Source organism: Spermophilus citellus, assembly GCF_964194105.1.
Source record: "Spermophilus citellus genome assembly, chromosome: 1".
NCBI lineage: Eukaryota > Metazoa > Chordata > Mammalia > Rodentia > Sciuridae > Spermophilus > Spermophilus citellus.
The window spans coordinates 40,514,773-40,532,219 of NC_138182.1; the positions used below are offsets into that span (position 1 = coordinate 40,514,773).

At 32.7% G+C, this 17,447-nt stretch overlaps 1 protein-coding gene across 2 annotated transcripts in view; it reads left to right on the forward strand.

The window, feature by feature from the left end:
• Positions 1-17,447, forward strand: part of SUCLA2 (succinate-CoA ligase ADP-forming subunit beta) — a 44,184-nt gene that overhangs the window by 15,014 nt on the left and 11,723 nt on the right. For both annotated transcript variants that reach the window (XM_081276359.1, XM_081276360.1), the window contains exons 5-6: positions 9,025-9,153; positions 11,497-11,635. In XM_081276359.1, the coding sequence (XP_081132485.1) occupies positions 9,025-9,153; positions 11,497-11,635 (268 nt within the window). The remainder of the gene's footprint in view (positions 1-9,024; positions 9,154-11,496; positions 11,636-17,447) is intronic.

The window sequence follows — 17,447 nt, forward strand, 5'->3', positions numbered from 1 at the left end:
TTTTAACTTTGCTTAAAATAGATATAAAGTGTGCTACAGCAATGCCAAAACTTTCTTTTTAAAAAAAGTATCTTTATTATATTAAGTGGCTGCTTTATCATATACTATTTTTTTATTAAAAAAAAAACCTTGTTACCAGGGAATGAATCCAGTGGTGCTTAATCACTGAGCTTCATCCTCAGCCCTTTTTTATTTTGAGTCAGGGTCTTTCTAAGTTGCTTAGGGCCTCTCTCAATTTCTGAGGCTGGCTTTGAACTTGTGATCCTCCTGCCACGGCCTCCCACGCCATTAGGATTACAGGCATGTACCACTGTATCAGGTTTATCATACATTTAAAAAAAATCTATTTATTTGTTAGTTGTAGTTGGACACAATACCTTTATTTATTTATTTTTATGTGGTTCTGAGGATCGAACCCAGTTTCTCGCACGTGCTTTGTGAGAGCTCTACCACTGAGTCACAACTCCAGCCCCCTAGCATACACTTTTAAATTCAGATCTCGTTTAAGGCAAACATTTTTTGCAAAACCAATAAGAAAAATTTAGGTTAAGATTATGAAAATAGCATTACTAGTTTATTTGAAATTATAACTATTTGCTTAAACTAATTTGGTTTGAAAATTTATTTCTAAGGTTTAAAAATTAAACTAATATTCTGTATTGATTTTCAAATTCAGATCTATACTCATTGTTTTAACTGATGCTTTATTTAATCAATGCAAGTGGTTGTAGAATTAGCATAAATAAAGGTTGTTCACTTTCTTTTATATAATTTTATATATTTTTTAAAGCCTTAACCCTAGCTTTGTTAGATACTTATTATTTTAGTGAGACTTTAATATTATCTTTTTCCTGCCAGTAGTGAGACCCTTCATTTCTTTTATCAGTTTATATAAAAAATAAAACTAAAATAAATGTTCAAATTCTTTGAAAGTTTGTTGGTCTCTACCTCTCATATTGAACATATTTTGTAGTTATTTGTAGATTTAATTTATCTGTATCCTACTTCAGTAGCATGTTAATAATTGGATAGGCTCTTCTTAAATATGACTCTTCCTGTTCTCTAGATCTTTGTAAAAGCCTATAATTATGAACTGCCTTGCAAGAGAGGAAATGACGAATACCCTTCCATTTGAAATTTATAGAGGATCTTCAAATTAGACCATAATTGCAAGCATTCTCTTTCCTTAGACTTGCTAGTATATTTTCTCCTTTAGTTTCAAAAGGCTCAGTGAATTCTTAAAACCTTGGTAGGAGAGCAGTTAACTGTAATGACTTTAGATACTAAATACCCAGAGTTAGACCAAACTTCAGAGGATAAGGTATAGTCCTGCATATGACACCTCTCATGTCAGACACCAGCCTCAAGTTTGGGGATCCCCACTTCTGACCAGCTGACCACAAATTCTGGGGTATCCACTATCCCTCTGATTTAAGGACTTCAAGAGCTCAAGAAAATGCTATTGTTAGGATTATAGTTTTATTGTAGCCAAAGGATACAAATCAGAATCAGCTAATTGGAGGGACATATAGGGCAATGTCTGGGAGAGTCTCCGATATGAAGCTTTCTTTGTTCTCAAGAATGTATTACCCCCTTGGCTTCTAGATGTGTGACAATATCACCAGACTTCTGGGGTTCAGAAGTTTTTCTTTTCTTTTTTTTTTTTTTTAATATTTTTGGTTGTCAATAGATTTTTTTTTTACTTTATTTGTTTATTTATATGTGGTACTGAGGATTGAACCCCGGGCCTTACACACGCCAGGCAAATGCTCTACCACTGAGCCACAACCCTAGCCCAGAGGTTTTCTTATTTAAAGAAAATGTTTTAAATTGTGGTTAAAAACACAACATAAAATTTATCATCCTACCCATTTCAAAAAATTATTTTTATTGATACATTATAACTACATAATAGTGCGATTCATTATGTCATATTTATACATGCACATAAAATAATTTGGTCAATCTCATTCCTAGTTCCTTTTTTTCCCTTCCATTTTTGAGTATATAGTATGGCAGTATGGTTTTATGTACTTTTTTTTTTTTTCTAGATGCATATTTTGTGTGACAGATCACAAGAACTCTTTTGTCTTGCAAAATTGAAACTATGTCATTGAGCAACTCACCTTCCCCCATGCCTCCATTCCCTAGTAACAACTCTTCTACTTTCTAAGAGTTTGATTATTTTAGAATACCTTTATGTGAATGGAATCAGGAAATTTTTGTCTTTTTTAAAATATATTTTAAATTGTTGATGGACCTTTACTTTATTAACTTATTTATATGTGGTGTTGAAAATTGAAGCCAGTGCCTCAAACATGCTAGGTAAGCACTCTACCACTGACTCACAACCTTAGCCCAGTTTTTGTCTTTTTGTGACTGATTTATTTCACTTAACATATGTCCTCAAAGTTCATTCATGATGTAGCATATGACAGGTTTTCATTTTTAAAGACTAAATACTATTCCAGTGTGTGTGTGTGTGTGTGTGTGTGTGTGTGTGTGTGTATGTATGTGTGTGTGTGTGTATGAGGTTTTCTTTATCTGTTCATCTTTTGATGGATATTCGGGTTGCTTCTACCTCTTTGTTGTGAATAATGCTACAGTGAGTATTTAAAGTCTTTAAGGTCTGTTTTCTTTTTCTTTTTTTTTGCGGGGGGGGGGTATTACCTAGAAGTGGGATTACTGGTATTTCAATTTTAAATTTTTTGAGGAACCTGAAGTGTTTTTGCATAGCAGTGCACAGGGATTCCAGTTTTTCCTTTTCCTTGTCAAACTTATTTTCTGTTTTTTTTTTTTTCCCCTGATAGTGGCTCTCCTAAAGAGTGTGATGTGATATCGAATTGTGTTTTGATTTACATTTCCCTAAGGATTAGTGATATTGAATGACTTTTCATAAGTTTACCAGTGATTTGTACTTTTTTTTTTTTTGAGAAATGCCAGATGTTCAAGTCTTTAGCTCATTTTTTAATTTTTGGTCTTTACATCTGTCTTTATGCCAGTATGATACTGTTTTGAGTACTGTAGTTTGTGTTATGTTGTTGAAACCAGAAAGTGTGAGGCCTCCAGCTTTTTATTTCTTATGAGTTTTTTGACTGTTCTAAGTCTTTTTGAGGTTACCTATGAATTTTAGGGTGGGTTTTTTCCTGTTTCTACAAAAAATGCCTTTGGGCTTTTCATAGGGATTGCCTAGAATCTGTAGATTAAAAATGGTAATATGCACATTTTAACAACATGCACCTTCCTATCCATGAAAACAGGAATCTTTTCGTTTGTTTGTGTCTTCTTTGATTTCTTGCAATAATGTTTTGTAGTTTTCAGTGCATAAGCCATGTTGGTTAAATTTATTTTTAAATATTTTATTCTTCTTGAATTTATGTAAATAGGATTGTTTCCTTAATTACCTTTTCAAATTGTTTGTTGTTAATATACTGAAATACAATTAATTTTTTTTTTTCATTTTTTTCACATTTTTTATTGTTACATTATAGTTGTACATAATGATGGGATTTGTTGTTATATATTTACACATGCACATAATATTAACAATATAATTTGGCCAGTATAACTCCCCAGCACTTCCCTCCTCCCTTTGTTCTCCCACTGACTGGTCTCTCTCTCTCTCTTTTTTTTTTGTTCCAGTCTTTATTATTTCTTTTTACTAATTTTGGGTTTAGTTTTTTTTTTTTTTTTTTTTTTTTTTAGTTTTTTGGGTTTTTTTAGTTGATTTTATTTTTTTAAATACATGACAGTGACTGGTTTCTTTCCTCTTCTGATCTCCCCTTGATTTTCATGAGATCTGCTTCCACCTTTCTTTTCCTTTTTCTCTCTAGCATCCACATATATCTGTTGACCTTCTGAGTTTGACTTATTTTGTTTAACATCATGGTCTCAAGTTTCACTCATTTTCCTGCAAATGACATAATTTAATTTTTCTTTCTGGCTGAATAAAACTCCAGTGTGTGTGTGTGTGTGTGTGTGTGTGTGTGTGTGTGTGTGTATCACATTTTCTTTATCCATTCATCCATCGAAGGACACCTAGGCTTGGTTTCGTAGTCTGGCTATTGTGAATTGTGCTGCGTGTATCACTGTAGTATGGTGACTTTAATTCTTCAGGATAAATACCAAGGAGTGGTATAGCTGGGTCACATGGTTCCTCTTTTGAGGAACCACCATACTGATTTCCATAGTTGTTGTATTAATTTATAATCTCACCAACAGTGTCAAAGTGTCCCTGTTTCCCCACATCCTCCCCAGCATTTATTATTGTTTGTGTTATTGATAACTGCTATTCTGACTTGTGTGTTGTAAAAGCTCAGTGTTGTTTGAATTTGTACTTTCCTAACTGCTAATGATGTTGAACATTTTTAAATTTGTTTGTTGGCCATTTGTATTTCTCCTTTAGAGAAGTGTCTGTTTAATTCTTTTTGCCCATTTATTCATTGGGTTATTTGATTTTTTTGGTGTAAATATTGTGAGTTCTTTATGTATTCTAGATATTAATCCTGTATCAGAAGAGTAACAAAGATTTTCTCCCATTCTGTATGATCTCCCTTCACATTCTTATTTGTCTCCTTTGCTGTGTAGAGGCTTTTTAATTTGATGGCATCTAATTTATTAACACTTGGCATTATTTCTTGAGGGGTCCTATTGAGGAAGTTGCTGTCTGTGCCTTTATGCTGGGGTTTGTTAACCCTATATTTTTTTCTAGGAGTTGCATAGTTTCTAGTCTAATTCCTAGGCCTTTGCTTTTTTTTTTTTTTTTTTTCTTTTTGGTATTTTGCTACTGGGGATTGAACCTAGGGGTGCTTAACCATGGAGCCATCGTAACCCCCCCACCTTTTTTTTTTTTTTTTTAATTTTGAGACAGGGTCTTGCTTAGTTCCTAAGGGCCTTGCTGAACTGCTGAGGTCCTCCTGCCTCAGGTTCCTGAGTGCTGGGTACTGGGATTGTAGGTGTGCACCACCACATCTAGCCTTTGATTCATTTTGAGTTGATTTTTTGTAGAGGTTGAGAGATAAGTGTCTAGTGTCATTCTTCTACTTGTTGATAACCAGTTGTCCCAGCACCATTTATTAAAAAGTCTGTTTTTTCTCCAGTGTATGTTTTTGGCACCTTTGTCAAGGATCAGATGACTATAGATGTGTGGGCTTGTCTCTGCGTCTTCAATTCTGTACCATTGGTTTATGTGTCTTTTTTTTTTTTTTTTTTTTGCCAGTACCATTGCAGATTTTGTTACTATAGCTCTGTAGTGTTATTTGAAGTCAGGTATTGTGATGCTGTCAACATTGCTTTTTTGCCTTAAAGTTGCTTTGGCTCTTGTGGGCCTTTTATTATTCTTTCAAATGAACTTTAGGACTGTTTTTTTTTTTCTATTTTTGTGAAGAATATCATTGGTATTTGATGGGGATTGCATTGAATTTGTAAATTGCTTTTGGTAGTATGGCCATTTTCATAATATTCTGCCTATCCGTGAACATGAGAGGTCTTCCATCTTCTGAGGTCTTATTCAGTTTCTTTCTTAAATGTTCTGTAGTTTTCATTGCAGAGATCTGTCACCTCTTTGCTTAGTGTTATTCCTAGGTATTTGTTTTTTAGTCTATTGTGATTTGAATTGTTTTCCTGATTTCTTTCTCAGCAGATTCATTGTTGGTATATAGGAAAGTATTGATTTTTGTATGTTGATTTTTGTAACCTGCTACTTCACCAAATTTGTTTATTAACTCCTTTTGTTAGAATTTTTTGGATCTTTTATGTATAGAACCATATCCTGTGCAAACAGTGATAATTTTACTTCTTCCTTTCCTATTTTTATCCCTGTTTTTCCCTATTTTTTTTAATCCCTTTATTTCCTTTTTGCCTAATTTCTCTGGCTAGAATTTCTAGCACTATATTAAATAGGAGTGGTAAGAGTGGACATCCTTGTCTTGTCCTAGATTTTAAAGGAAATACTTTCAGTTTTTCCCCATTTACTATAAGGTTGGCTTTGGTTTTTCATCTATAGCTTTTATGATGTTGAGGTAGGTTCTGTCTGTCCCTAGTTTCTTCAGTGTTTTTATCATGAATGGGTGCTAAATTTTGTCAAAGGCCTTCTCTGCATCTGTTGAGATAACCAACTGATTTTTGTCCTTAATTCTGTTTACTTGATGAATTACATTTATTTGAATATATTAAACAATCCTTGCATCTGTGGAATAAAACCAACTTGGTCATAGTGTTAATATGTTAATGCAACTGATTTTTGGTTGTTTGTTTTATTTCCTACAATTTTGCTGAACTTGTTTAGTTTTTTTTTTTCCTGTTGGGATTGTCAGGAGTTTTTATATACATTTGTGAAAAAGATAATTTTTTATGTACACTTGTGAAAGAGATCATTTTAATTTTCTTTTTTGGGGGGGGTGTTTTTTGTTTCTTTTTCTTATCAGATTTTTCTGTCCAGGACTTCTAGTACTATGTTGAATACAAGTAGAGAGAGCTGACAACCTTTGTATTTGATGTTAGAGGGAAAGCTTTCAAAAGGTTTTGTATGACCTAGTGTGATGTTGACTGAGCTTTTTGCATATAGTCATTACTATATTGTATTTTATCCTGAAAGTGTTGAATTTTGTCTACTGTTTTTTTCTGCATCAATTAAAATGTTTGTGGTGTTTGTCCTTCATTCTGTTACTATAGCATATTTATCTTTTGATTTTCATATATCAAACCATTCTTGCATTCCAGGAATAAATTTCACTTGATTATGATGTGTAATTCTTTACTTGTTATTTAATTGGGTTTGCTGTTATTTTGTTAAGGATTTATGCACCAGTGTTCATGAGGGATATTGGCCTATGGTTTTGTTTTCTTGTAGTGTCTTTGTCTGATTCAGGGTACTGTTTGCTTCATAAAATGGGTATATAAATTTTCCATCCTTTTCACTTATTTTGAAGAGTTTGAAAAGAGTTGGTATTAATTCTTCTTTAAATGTTTGGCAGAATTCTGTAGTGAAGCAGTCCTTTCCTAGACTTTTCTTTGCTGGGAGGTTTTTGATTAGTTGATGCAATGTCATTCCTCTTTATCTATCTGTTCTCTCTCTCTTTTTTTTTTTTTATCTCTTCTTGGTTCAGTCTTCATAATATGTCAGTTTCATATTACTATAATGAAATGCCTGAGATAATCAACTTATAAAGAGAAAAGCTTTATTTAGTTCATTGTTTTAGAGTTTCCAGTCTAAGATCTGGCAGCTAAATTGTTTTGGGCCAGACAGCAACAATGGGGAGTGGGGTGACAGTGAACTGCTAACATTACCAGTTAGCAAGCAGAGCAAGAGAAGAATACCAAGGGCCTGTGATCCCCTCTAAGGACATATCATCAATGACCTCTGGGCTTGCCACAACGCCTCACCTCCTCAAGGTTCTACCACCTTCCAAAAGCACTGCCGTGGGGGACCAGGCCTTCAACACCCAGACTTTTTCGGGGACACTCATCCAAACAATAGCAGTAGACTGTATTTCTAGGAATTTATCTATTAGGTTATGCAGTGTTTTTTGGTGTATAATTGTTCATAGTAATCTTATTCATGTTCTTTCTATTTCTATATTATTAGTAGTAATATCTCCTCTTTTATTTCTGATTTTTGTTAATTGAGTCTTTTGTTTTCTCAGTTAATCTAGTTAAAGGTTGATTGAGTTAGTTGGTCATTCACCAAGTCAGCTTTTTGTTTTGTTGATTTTTTTTCCTGTTTTTTGAATCTTTGTTTCTTTTATGATTTGCCTCCTTTGCTAACTTTAAGCTTAGTTGTTCTTTTTCTATTTCCTTGTGGTATAAATAAAAAGTCATGAGCTGGTGCTTTTTCTCAATCATGGTGAGTTATGTCAGTTTCTGGTGAGGATATGAAAGTTTTCTGGTGCTGCCACAAACCTCTACATTCTCTTTTGTTCTCAGTGGCCCCCAGACATCCAAAGTGTGCTGGTTCTCCATCTGCATGTGGAGTCAGGTGAGACAGAAACCAGTCCCTTGGACAGCTCCTGAAGAGCCAGAGTGTTGAAAATATGTTCCACTCTTTTCTTTCACTCTCAGGGGAGAAGGCTTGTGTTTTCTTTTGTGATCCCAAGCTGAGTATGTTACGGAAACAGTAGATCCTAGAATAGAACCCTGAGATTAGTCTTTAAATTTAATAGAAGTCATGTTCTTCTTTTCTGAGTGTAAAACTGTTTATTATAAATATTTTTTGAAAATACTTTAAAAATAACATCTATCTTTTTATATTTTATTTCTCTCCTTTGTGTCGAACACTATGTTAAAAAACAGTTGAGAATATACTCTAGGATTTTATCTTTTTTTACATAACTCTGTGTGTGTGTACATATATATCTCTCACCATTGATCAGTATTTTCCTATGTGATTTGATAATATTTAGTAATGGAATTTTACCATTTCCCTGTTTTGCATGGATTAGCAAATCTACTAGATAATTTGCTTTAAGATTTGTTTGATTGGTTTTAGAGGACTTTGTATTTACATCTTCACTTTTTACATTGTTCAAGATAATAGCCAGAGATATTTCTTTTCTTTCAAGGTGTTTAGCTTTCTTTCTTATGAGTTATAGTAGAGCTAAAGCTCAGAAAACCTACAACTTTTTCCTTATAATTTCTCTTTCAAATATCAATACCTTATACATGATTTTCTGATGTTTCTACTTTAAGTACTACTTTAATGTCTCTTTAGTTCTTAAGAAAAATATGTAGGTTGTATTTAATATTTTATTTTTTTAAGTATTTTCCTGTAAGTTTTTGTGTGTATTTTTAATCTTTTTTTCCTTCTCAGGCAAGTCATCATCTTTGTCTTCTTTTTACTTCTCCATGGTTTCATTTAAGCATTTATAAGGACACTGTGTGGGAGATGAGACAAATTCTAAGGAAATTTTAAAATGAGAGTAGGAAATAGTAGATGTTTAAGTCTAATAGTGTGTACAGATAATTTAAAAAATTTTATCGATGAATCCAAAATAAAATCTAAATATTTTGGCTATTTCCCCTTGTCAGGGTCCTGTATTAATAGGAAGTTCACAAGGTGGTGTTAACATTGAAGATGTTGCTGCTGAGACTCCTGATGCCATAGTTAAAGAACCTGTTGATATTATAGAAGGCATCAAAAAGGAACAAGCTGTTCGGGTATGTTATATTCTGAAAAATGTTTAGTTTGTAACTAGATAATTGTAAGTAAAGATAATCAACTTTCTGTAAATTGAATAATTGTGTCAAGCCTCAGTTGTCAGGATAAGTATATTGAAATTGCAATTTTTTGAAGTATCCACAATAGTTTTCTTTATATCCTCCATAAATATTTCAGTTTATATCATGAAATTATAAGGATTCCTTTAAAAGTGTTACTATACCATTACCATGTCTCGTAACATTAACAATAATTCCTTAATATCGTTGCTTATCCTGCTACTCAATTTTTCCTAATTGTCTCAGATTATTGCTTCTTATATAGTTTGAGTCAGGATTCATGTAAGTCTTCCATTGCTATTGGCTAATATGTCTTGTAGGTCTTTTCCAAATTTATAGGTTTCCCTTTTCTCACTCTTTCCATCCTTTTTCCATTTAATTGTTCAAGAAACTGAGGTGATTATCATTCATCATTTATAGATTTTTGAGCTTTACATTCCCAGTATGCCATTTTAAATGTTCCTGTGTCCCCTTTATTTCCTGTAAATTGTACAGAATGGTAGGAAGACTCTCTCATATATCTTTGTGAGAGATCAGTGGTTTTATTTTGGGGGTGTTATGGATACTATTAAGAATTTCATGAAGTCTATGGATTTTCTTTCAGGGTATCCACATATACAATAAATTTTTGCTTATAATTTCACTATTTTTCTGTATTGTCCTTCTCTAGCCCCTCTCAAAAATCATGATAATATTTTAATTCTGTTATTGAATTAAATTATTCAGTTTGATTATAAAAATAAGTGACTAATCATAAAAGTTTGAATATTAAACTTTGAATGAAATTAGCCTCTGTTAGAAAACAATGTCAGAATAAGTTTATGGTATTGAAGTACAGCAAGAGCAAGAATTTTGACTGGCACAAGATTTAAAGGAGATAGTGATATTTTCCTGATGAATAGTGAAGCCAATAATTTAGGCAAATGAATAGTATTAATGTTTGAAAGGGACAGAGATTTGACTCATTAGGTAGTTGTATGAGAGTATGCCTGCAGAGGAAAATTTATATGAGGAAGAAAATACTTGATTTACAAGAATACTTGAAAGAATAATCTAGTGAGATTATATATCATCTTGACTAATGAGCAGAAATGATGCCTAGCACAGTGTTTGCAAATTAATGTCATAATGATTTATCAGAATTATGTTGCAATTTTCAAATATTTAAACCTATGAAAGTAATAAGTCACAACCTTGCAATGAAATGGCATTTTATTTTTCATTATTCTTTATTCAAAATATCTTAACCAAAAATTATATTTTTTTTGCTTGGTCAGCCAGTTATTTATTGGCATTTGACTCTTTGCAAAAATCATATTTACGCTCATAGTTTCATATTTTCTGTTACTGAAAGTTAAAAGAATGTGTTGTAGGCTTAAGTAGCAGTTGAAAATAAGGAAGGAATTCTCAGTGGTGTTCTTGAGCGGTGATGGCACCATTAGGATAAACATACAGATACATATTCTCTGTAGCAGTGTTTCAAAATTGCTTGTGGAACTTTAAAGTGATAGATGCTTGGTCTGCTGTAGAATTTGTGAACCAGAACTTATGGGTTGGGATATTGATATTTTGTTTAAAAAGCTCTATAATATGGTGGAAGGAGTTAGACATCATTATCCTAAGTATATGTATGAAGACTCGAATGGTGTGAAAATACTTTGTGTATAATCAGTGTCTAATACTCTAATTAGAAATCTCTGCTCAAGACTGTAAACTCTTCTACTAGGTTAAATGGTTAAATTCCTGTATCTTTTGGTTTTTGGCACAGTGCCTGGCATATGTTAGGTATTCAGTAGATTTTTAAATGAACAGGATAATATTCATTTGACTGTATGTGTCCTAAATTACCTAAAAGGGGAAATAGAGTGTTTTAATATTTTGTCTATTGTTAGAACCATTGGGATTGTCAAATAATTCTTTATATGTATTTTAATAAAATATAAGCCTCTCTTTTGAGTTTAGGTTGGCCATTAGGCTTAGTGGCAGTATGGAGGCTATGGAAACAAATTGTAGTCTAGGTGAATGGCAAGTCACTTGACTTTTCATTTATCATTTGTGAAATGAGCATAATACCTGCCTTGTCAGGTATTAATACTTTAAGTATTAAGTTTTGTTTAACCATGTATTGATAGAAGCTGCAATTCCAGTGATTAATGTTTGACTATGAGTGACTCATGCTTATTTTTTTTAAATGATAAATTACAAGGTTTTTTATTTATAGTACTTTAATGCTGACTGAGCATATACAGAGTACTTAAAATAAAAAAGACAAATTGCTTTCAGCTTGCACAGAAGATGGGATTTCCACCTAATGTTGTGGATTCTGCAGCAGAAAACATGGTCAAGCTTTATAATCTGTTTCTGAAATACGATGCAACTATGGTAGAAATAAATCCAATGGTAGAAGATTCAGATGGCGCTGGTAAAGTATCTTCTTTTATCAAACATTGATTATGCATTTATGTCTCTGTCACATGCTTCACTAAGGAAGTTGAACTCATAAGGAAGTAAACTCATTCCTATGTAGAAGCTTATTTTATAATGAATTGAAAGTGAATAAATCTGAGAGAAACCCATTAAAATAAACACTGTATACACATACACAGATCAGAGTTCTTTGTTTAATATGTTAACCATCATCCACATGTGGCTATTTTAATTAAAATTATATAAGATTTAAAAATTCACTTCCTTAGTCAGACTAGTCATATTTGAAGTGTTCAGTAACTAAACTGGGTAGCATATATAGAGAACATTTCCATCATTGCAGAAGGTTTTATTGGGCAATGCTGGGTTAGAATATTAAGTGTGGTGGTAGTAAATAGCTTTAGTTTGGGGGAATTAGCCATCTGGGTCTCCGTGAGATTTATACTTCAGAGATGATGGATCTTTGCTGTTCAAAAGGATATGTTCAGATGCTGGAGTAGTATTTTTAGCTACTAGAGAAATAAGATTAGCTTGTCACTTTGATGGCTTTTCTCTTGCATATGCTTAAAAGGTAAATCAGATTTGAATCATCTCCCTTCCATGTGTAGTTTTTTTTTAAAATATGTTGCTCTATTCTAGTCTGTTTTTCTTGTTATTTTATATTATCTGCTTCTGCTTTAATTTATTGTTCATTTCATGTTTCTTTGGGCAATTCTAATCTTCTTAAGCATTTGTAGCCTGTTTTTCACTTTTATATTTCTAATAAGTTCTGTTCTTTATCAAAGAAATCAACTTTCAGTTGGTCATAATATGATAGTATAAATAATGAGTAAATTCTGTTGTGATAATATAGTCTATAAAACTGAACATAATTTAACTTTTTGAAGAGTGTGGTATAAGACACATTCTAAAAATGCATTCAGTGAAGAATTACCTGTGTAAAAGACATTTCTTACCATTTCCTGATTATGTAACTTTAGAGAGACCAATTAACATTGAAGCAAGCCCACTGAATACTTTACAACTGTGGAATTCAGTAGTCACATAAGGAATGTTTTTGTCCTCTTAATAACTATTTTTTCTATGTATCCAGGTTTTTTCCTTTTTCTAGTACACATTTATATATGTTTAGAGGTAATTTTTTCCCTAATACAGGAATATGTTTATTATAGAAAATTTTCAGAATGCAGATATAGGTATAAAGAAATATAGGTATTAAAAAAACCCTTATTTTGTTTTTTTAGAGAGAGAGAGAGAGAGAGAGAATTTTTTAATATTTATTTTTTAGTTTTCGGTGGACACAACACTTTGTTGGTATGTGGTGCTGAGGATCGAACCCGGGCCGCACGCATGCCAGGTGAAGCGCTCCACTTGAGCCACATCCCCAGCCCCTCATATAAATTCTTAGAAGCAAGATTTTTGGATCAAAGAGTAGTAGTATTTTTAATATATGTTTAATTTTTGTGTCAGACTTATAACATTTTAGATATATTTTACCAGGTAGTTTTTTCTTCTTTCCCCTTCCCTTCGCTTGTTGTTGTAATATATACCCAGAGTGTCTGTCTCATTGCATACTCTGACAGACATTGAGTTTAATCTCCATCAAACTGATAATGAAGAAAGGGTGACTTGTTTGGGTGGTTTTTTGTTTGTTTGTTTGTTTAGTTCTTTGATTTTAGGATGTTGAGACTTTTTCATTGAACTCTTTTCCTTCTGTGAATTTTCTGTTGATATCTTTAGCTACATGTTTTAGTTCCCTGTGGTTGTTGTAACACGTTAGTATAAATTTAGGTCACTTAAAACAACAAATTTTTTCTCTTGCAGTTCTGGAGGCCAGAAGTTAAAACTTGGTATGGCATGAATTCAAAGTATCACTGTCTAGAGGCACTAGGGAAAGAATCTGTTCCTTGCTCCTTCCAGCTTCTGGTGGCATTCCTTTGCCCTGGTCTCTTCATTTCAATCTCTGCCTCTGTCTTACAAGGATATCTGTGATGTCTTTTAGAGCCCTCTTAGATAATCCAGGGAAATCTCCTCTTCTCAAAATCCTATTTTAATCAGATCTGTAGAAATGTTGCCTTATATATAAAGTAACATTCATAGGTTCAATGATTAGGACCTGGAATCTTTGGGTGGTCATTATGTAGCTTCCTATAGTAAACACACACACACACACAAAAACATGGGTAGTTTTTCTCATTAATATGATGAGGTTGTTATTTCTTTTTTATTTTAATTTATTTATATGATTAAAAAATACATATAATGAATTTCTGCCCATCTTATTCCTTTACTGGGAAATTTAGTCTTTCCATCCTTATTTACTTCCATTCTCTTTATCCACCCCCCTGTCTTTTTTTGTTTGTTTCTTGTTTATTTTTACCTAGTGTTTATTTTAGCAAGTACAGAAAAGCTTGCAAACTATACAATTTGCAGCTTGCTTTATTTATCTAATGACAGATTATGGTGATTTTCCCATGTGAATGGGCTTTTATTTATTAAGACTGTTACTTGTTGTCTGGCACATGGCATGAATATTTTTCTTTTCTGAGTTTGTCCTTTGTTGTTTAATATTGTTTGCTTTTTTTTGAGGGGGGTATATACTAAACCTTTTTGTTTTGCATATAGTCAGATCTCACTTTGACTTCCATTAGTTTCTCATGCTGTTATTTTTTCCTAAGATCAGCAACTGTTCATCCTCAATGTGTGTGTTTTTGTTTAAGACTTTAACTAGATTTAAAGATTTCACTTTAGCATTACTTCTTTTTTCTAACAGCCAGCTTTTAAAATTATTGTCAAATAAAGTGTTAAACACAGTATACTTTCCCAACTGATTTTTGGTGCCCTCTCCCTTCATTTTCAAGTATTATTTCACAGATCTGATTGTTTTTGTACGGTAATTTCCTTCTTTAGAAATTATCTTTGACAACACAGATGAACCTCTAGTACATTCTGTTAAGTGAAATAAGTCAGACACAGAAAGACAGTATGGCATGATTTTACTTACATATGGAACTTTCAAAATGTTGAGCTTATAGAAAAAGAGAGGGATGGTTACCAGGGTCAGGGGATGGGGAAAATTGGGAGATGCTGGTTAAATAGTACAGACTTTTAGTTTTAAAATGAATAAATTTGGAGCCTAATGTACAGCATGATAACTATAGTTAATAATAATGCATACTCAAAATTTGCTTAGATACTAGATCTTAAATATTCTTATCACACACAAAAATGTGTGTGTGAATTGATGGTTGTATTTATTAGCTTGATTGTGGTAATCATTTCACAGCATATACAAATATCAAAATGTCATGTGTATACCTTAAATATGTACAATTTTTATTTGTCAGTTATACTTCCATAAAGCTGGAAAAGATAAATCCCTATTCCCCTCAAAACCAACCCAACAAAAAAATATTTAAAGGAGGGCCAGGTTTTATTTACTCTTCTAGATTTATAGGTCAATAACTTTTAGAAAAATAGATGAAAACTCCATGAAACCAAGTAACGTCACCCAAGGAAAATGCACCAGTATTTTCATGTGAGCTTGTACACATGCAGAAACTCTTGAAACCTGTAGTCCTATAATTGATTCTTGATGTGAAATTACTAATCCATTGTGTTTAGTCTTTCTGATTCTAAAACAAAATACCTGACACTGAGTAATAATGTATAAAGAAGAGAAGTTTGCTTAGTTCACAGTTTTAAATGCTAAAAGTCCAGAACCATATCTATATGGTATTTTCTTTTAGAGACCTTTATGATGATGGTGGGAGTGCATTTATAAAAGATCACATGGCAGAATAGGAAACCAGAGGAATTCAGGGGCCAAACTTTTTTTTTATTATATTTCACTTTCAGAGGTACTAACTAGTGTTCCATGAGAACTATGTTAATTAATTGTTCATCCCATTGGAGGTCACTGCCACCAGTGACCTAACTAAATTTGATTAGACACCACCTTTTAAAGGTTCTGTCACTATCTCAGCACTACCACACTGCAGACCAAGCCTCTAGGATGTGAGCCTTTTGAAGACATATTCAAACCATATTTGAATTTTAACATTCCTATGCCTAAGTAACCTTCAAAATCCTTTGATCAGAGAGTGATGTATTGGCAGTGTTTGTATAGGAAGAGATTAAAGGTAGGGATAAGTTGTAGCTGTAGTCTTAGTAGAAGGTCACATAGACAGTGGAAATGGAAAAGGAAGGACTTGGACAGATGAGTCCAAACTACATTTTTTCCAGTACCCTTTTTATTTATTTTCAATGGAAACTTTAGACCAATGTAGACTATGTAATTATAAAGAATACAGATTTGTAGATTTCTTTTATAAGATACATATTTGATTTCAAAAGTAATAATTAAAAATTTAGATATTTGTCTCCTTTTGTACTGTTGCCATATGACAAGATTAAATATAAATTTGAAGGACATTTTCGTAATCGTCCTTAAAATAATAGTTTAAGGACATTTTGAAAAACTAAATTTGCAATTACTTCTTTTGTATACCTTTTTTTTTAAATCATATCTCTTAATTTGTACTGGTTTAGTTTAAATAATAGTAAGATAGGAACTTATTGACTCTTTCCCAGTAATGCTCTAAAACACAGGATAATATTAAAAATACTATATTTGAATAGAATTGCTTAAATAGCTTATCACACCATTGGGATCTCTGAAAAGTCCTCCGTGATTACCCTCCTTTCTCTCCCATAATTTTAATCAAACTGGATCTGACAACTGAATTACAGAATTAGATAGAGTTACTCTACCTACTGTAGACCATAATAGGGTAGTCTTTTCTGGGAGAGAATCTGCCCAGGAAATAAGAGCGGTAGATGGGAAGCTCACTCCCTGTGTGGTTTTATAATATCCAGATTTAGCAGTTAGGTAATCCACATCCACTCTTCTGAGAAGAAGTGAGTATACAGAGAATCCAGAGTTACCACTGAGCTACATTCTCAGCCCTTTTTACTTTATTTTGAGATGGGGACTTCCTAAGTTGCCTAGGCTGGCCTTGAACTTATGATCCTCCTGTCTCAGCCTTCTGAGCACCTGGGACTACAGGCATGTGCCACTGTGTCTGGCCTAACTTTTAATTTTGGGATAAATATAAACCAATAGGAAATTGCATAATAGTTCAAAGGATCTGTGTCCCCTTCACCCATTGGTGGCATTTAATACAGCTGTGTATATCTAAACAGCTAGTTGATGATCAGTTTTTGTACAATTGTATATAGATAATTTTATCCCACAAATAGATTTGTGTAACTACCACCACAATCAGTATACAACTATTCCATCATCACAGAAAGATCTCTCTCTTGTACACCCTTGTATTCATATCTTCTGTCTTATTTCCTATCCTGTCCTGGTGCTCTAGAAATCACTGGTCTATTTTCCATCCTTTATAGTTTAGTATTTTAAAATGTGTGTATAAATGTGGTCATAGAATATGTAATCTTTTGAGATCAGCTGTTTTGCTAACACATAATGTATTTGAGGCCTATTCAGGTTGTGCATGTGCCAATAGTTCATTCCTTTTTATTGCTGAGTAGTGTTCCATTGTTTATGTACACTTGAATGTTTTTAGCCGTTCACCCTTTGAGGGATATTTGGGTTGTTTTCAATATTTTGCTACTACTAATAAACTCATGTGAACATTTGTGTATAAATTTTATGACCATAAACTCTTCCTTTGTCCTTTTGACTTGCCCCTATTGTTCTTTGAGTACTTTTCTACTTTTTGTGCAAGAAGATATTTACGGTTTCAATATTTACTTTCCTTTTAATAACTGGAATCATC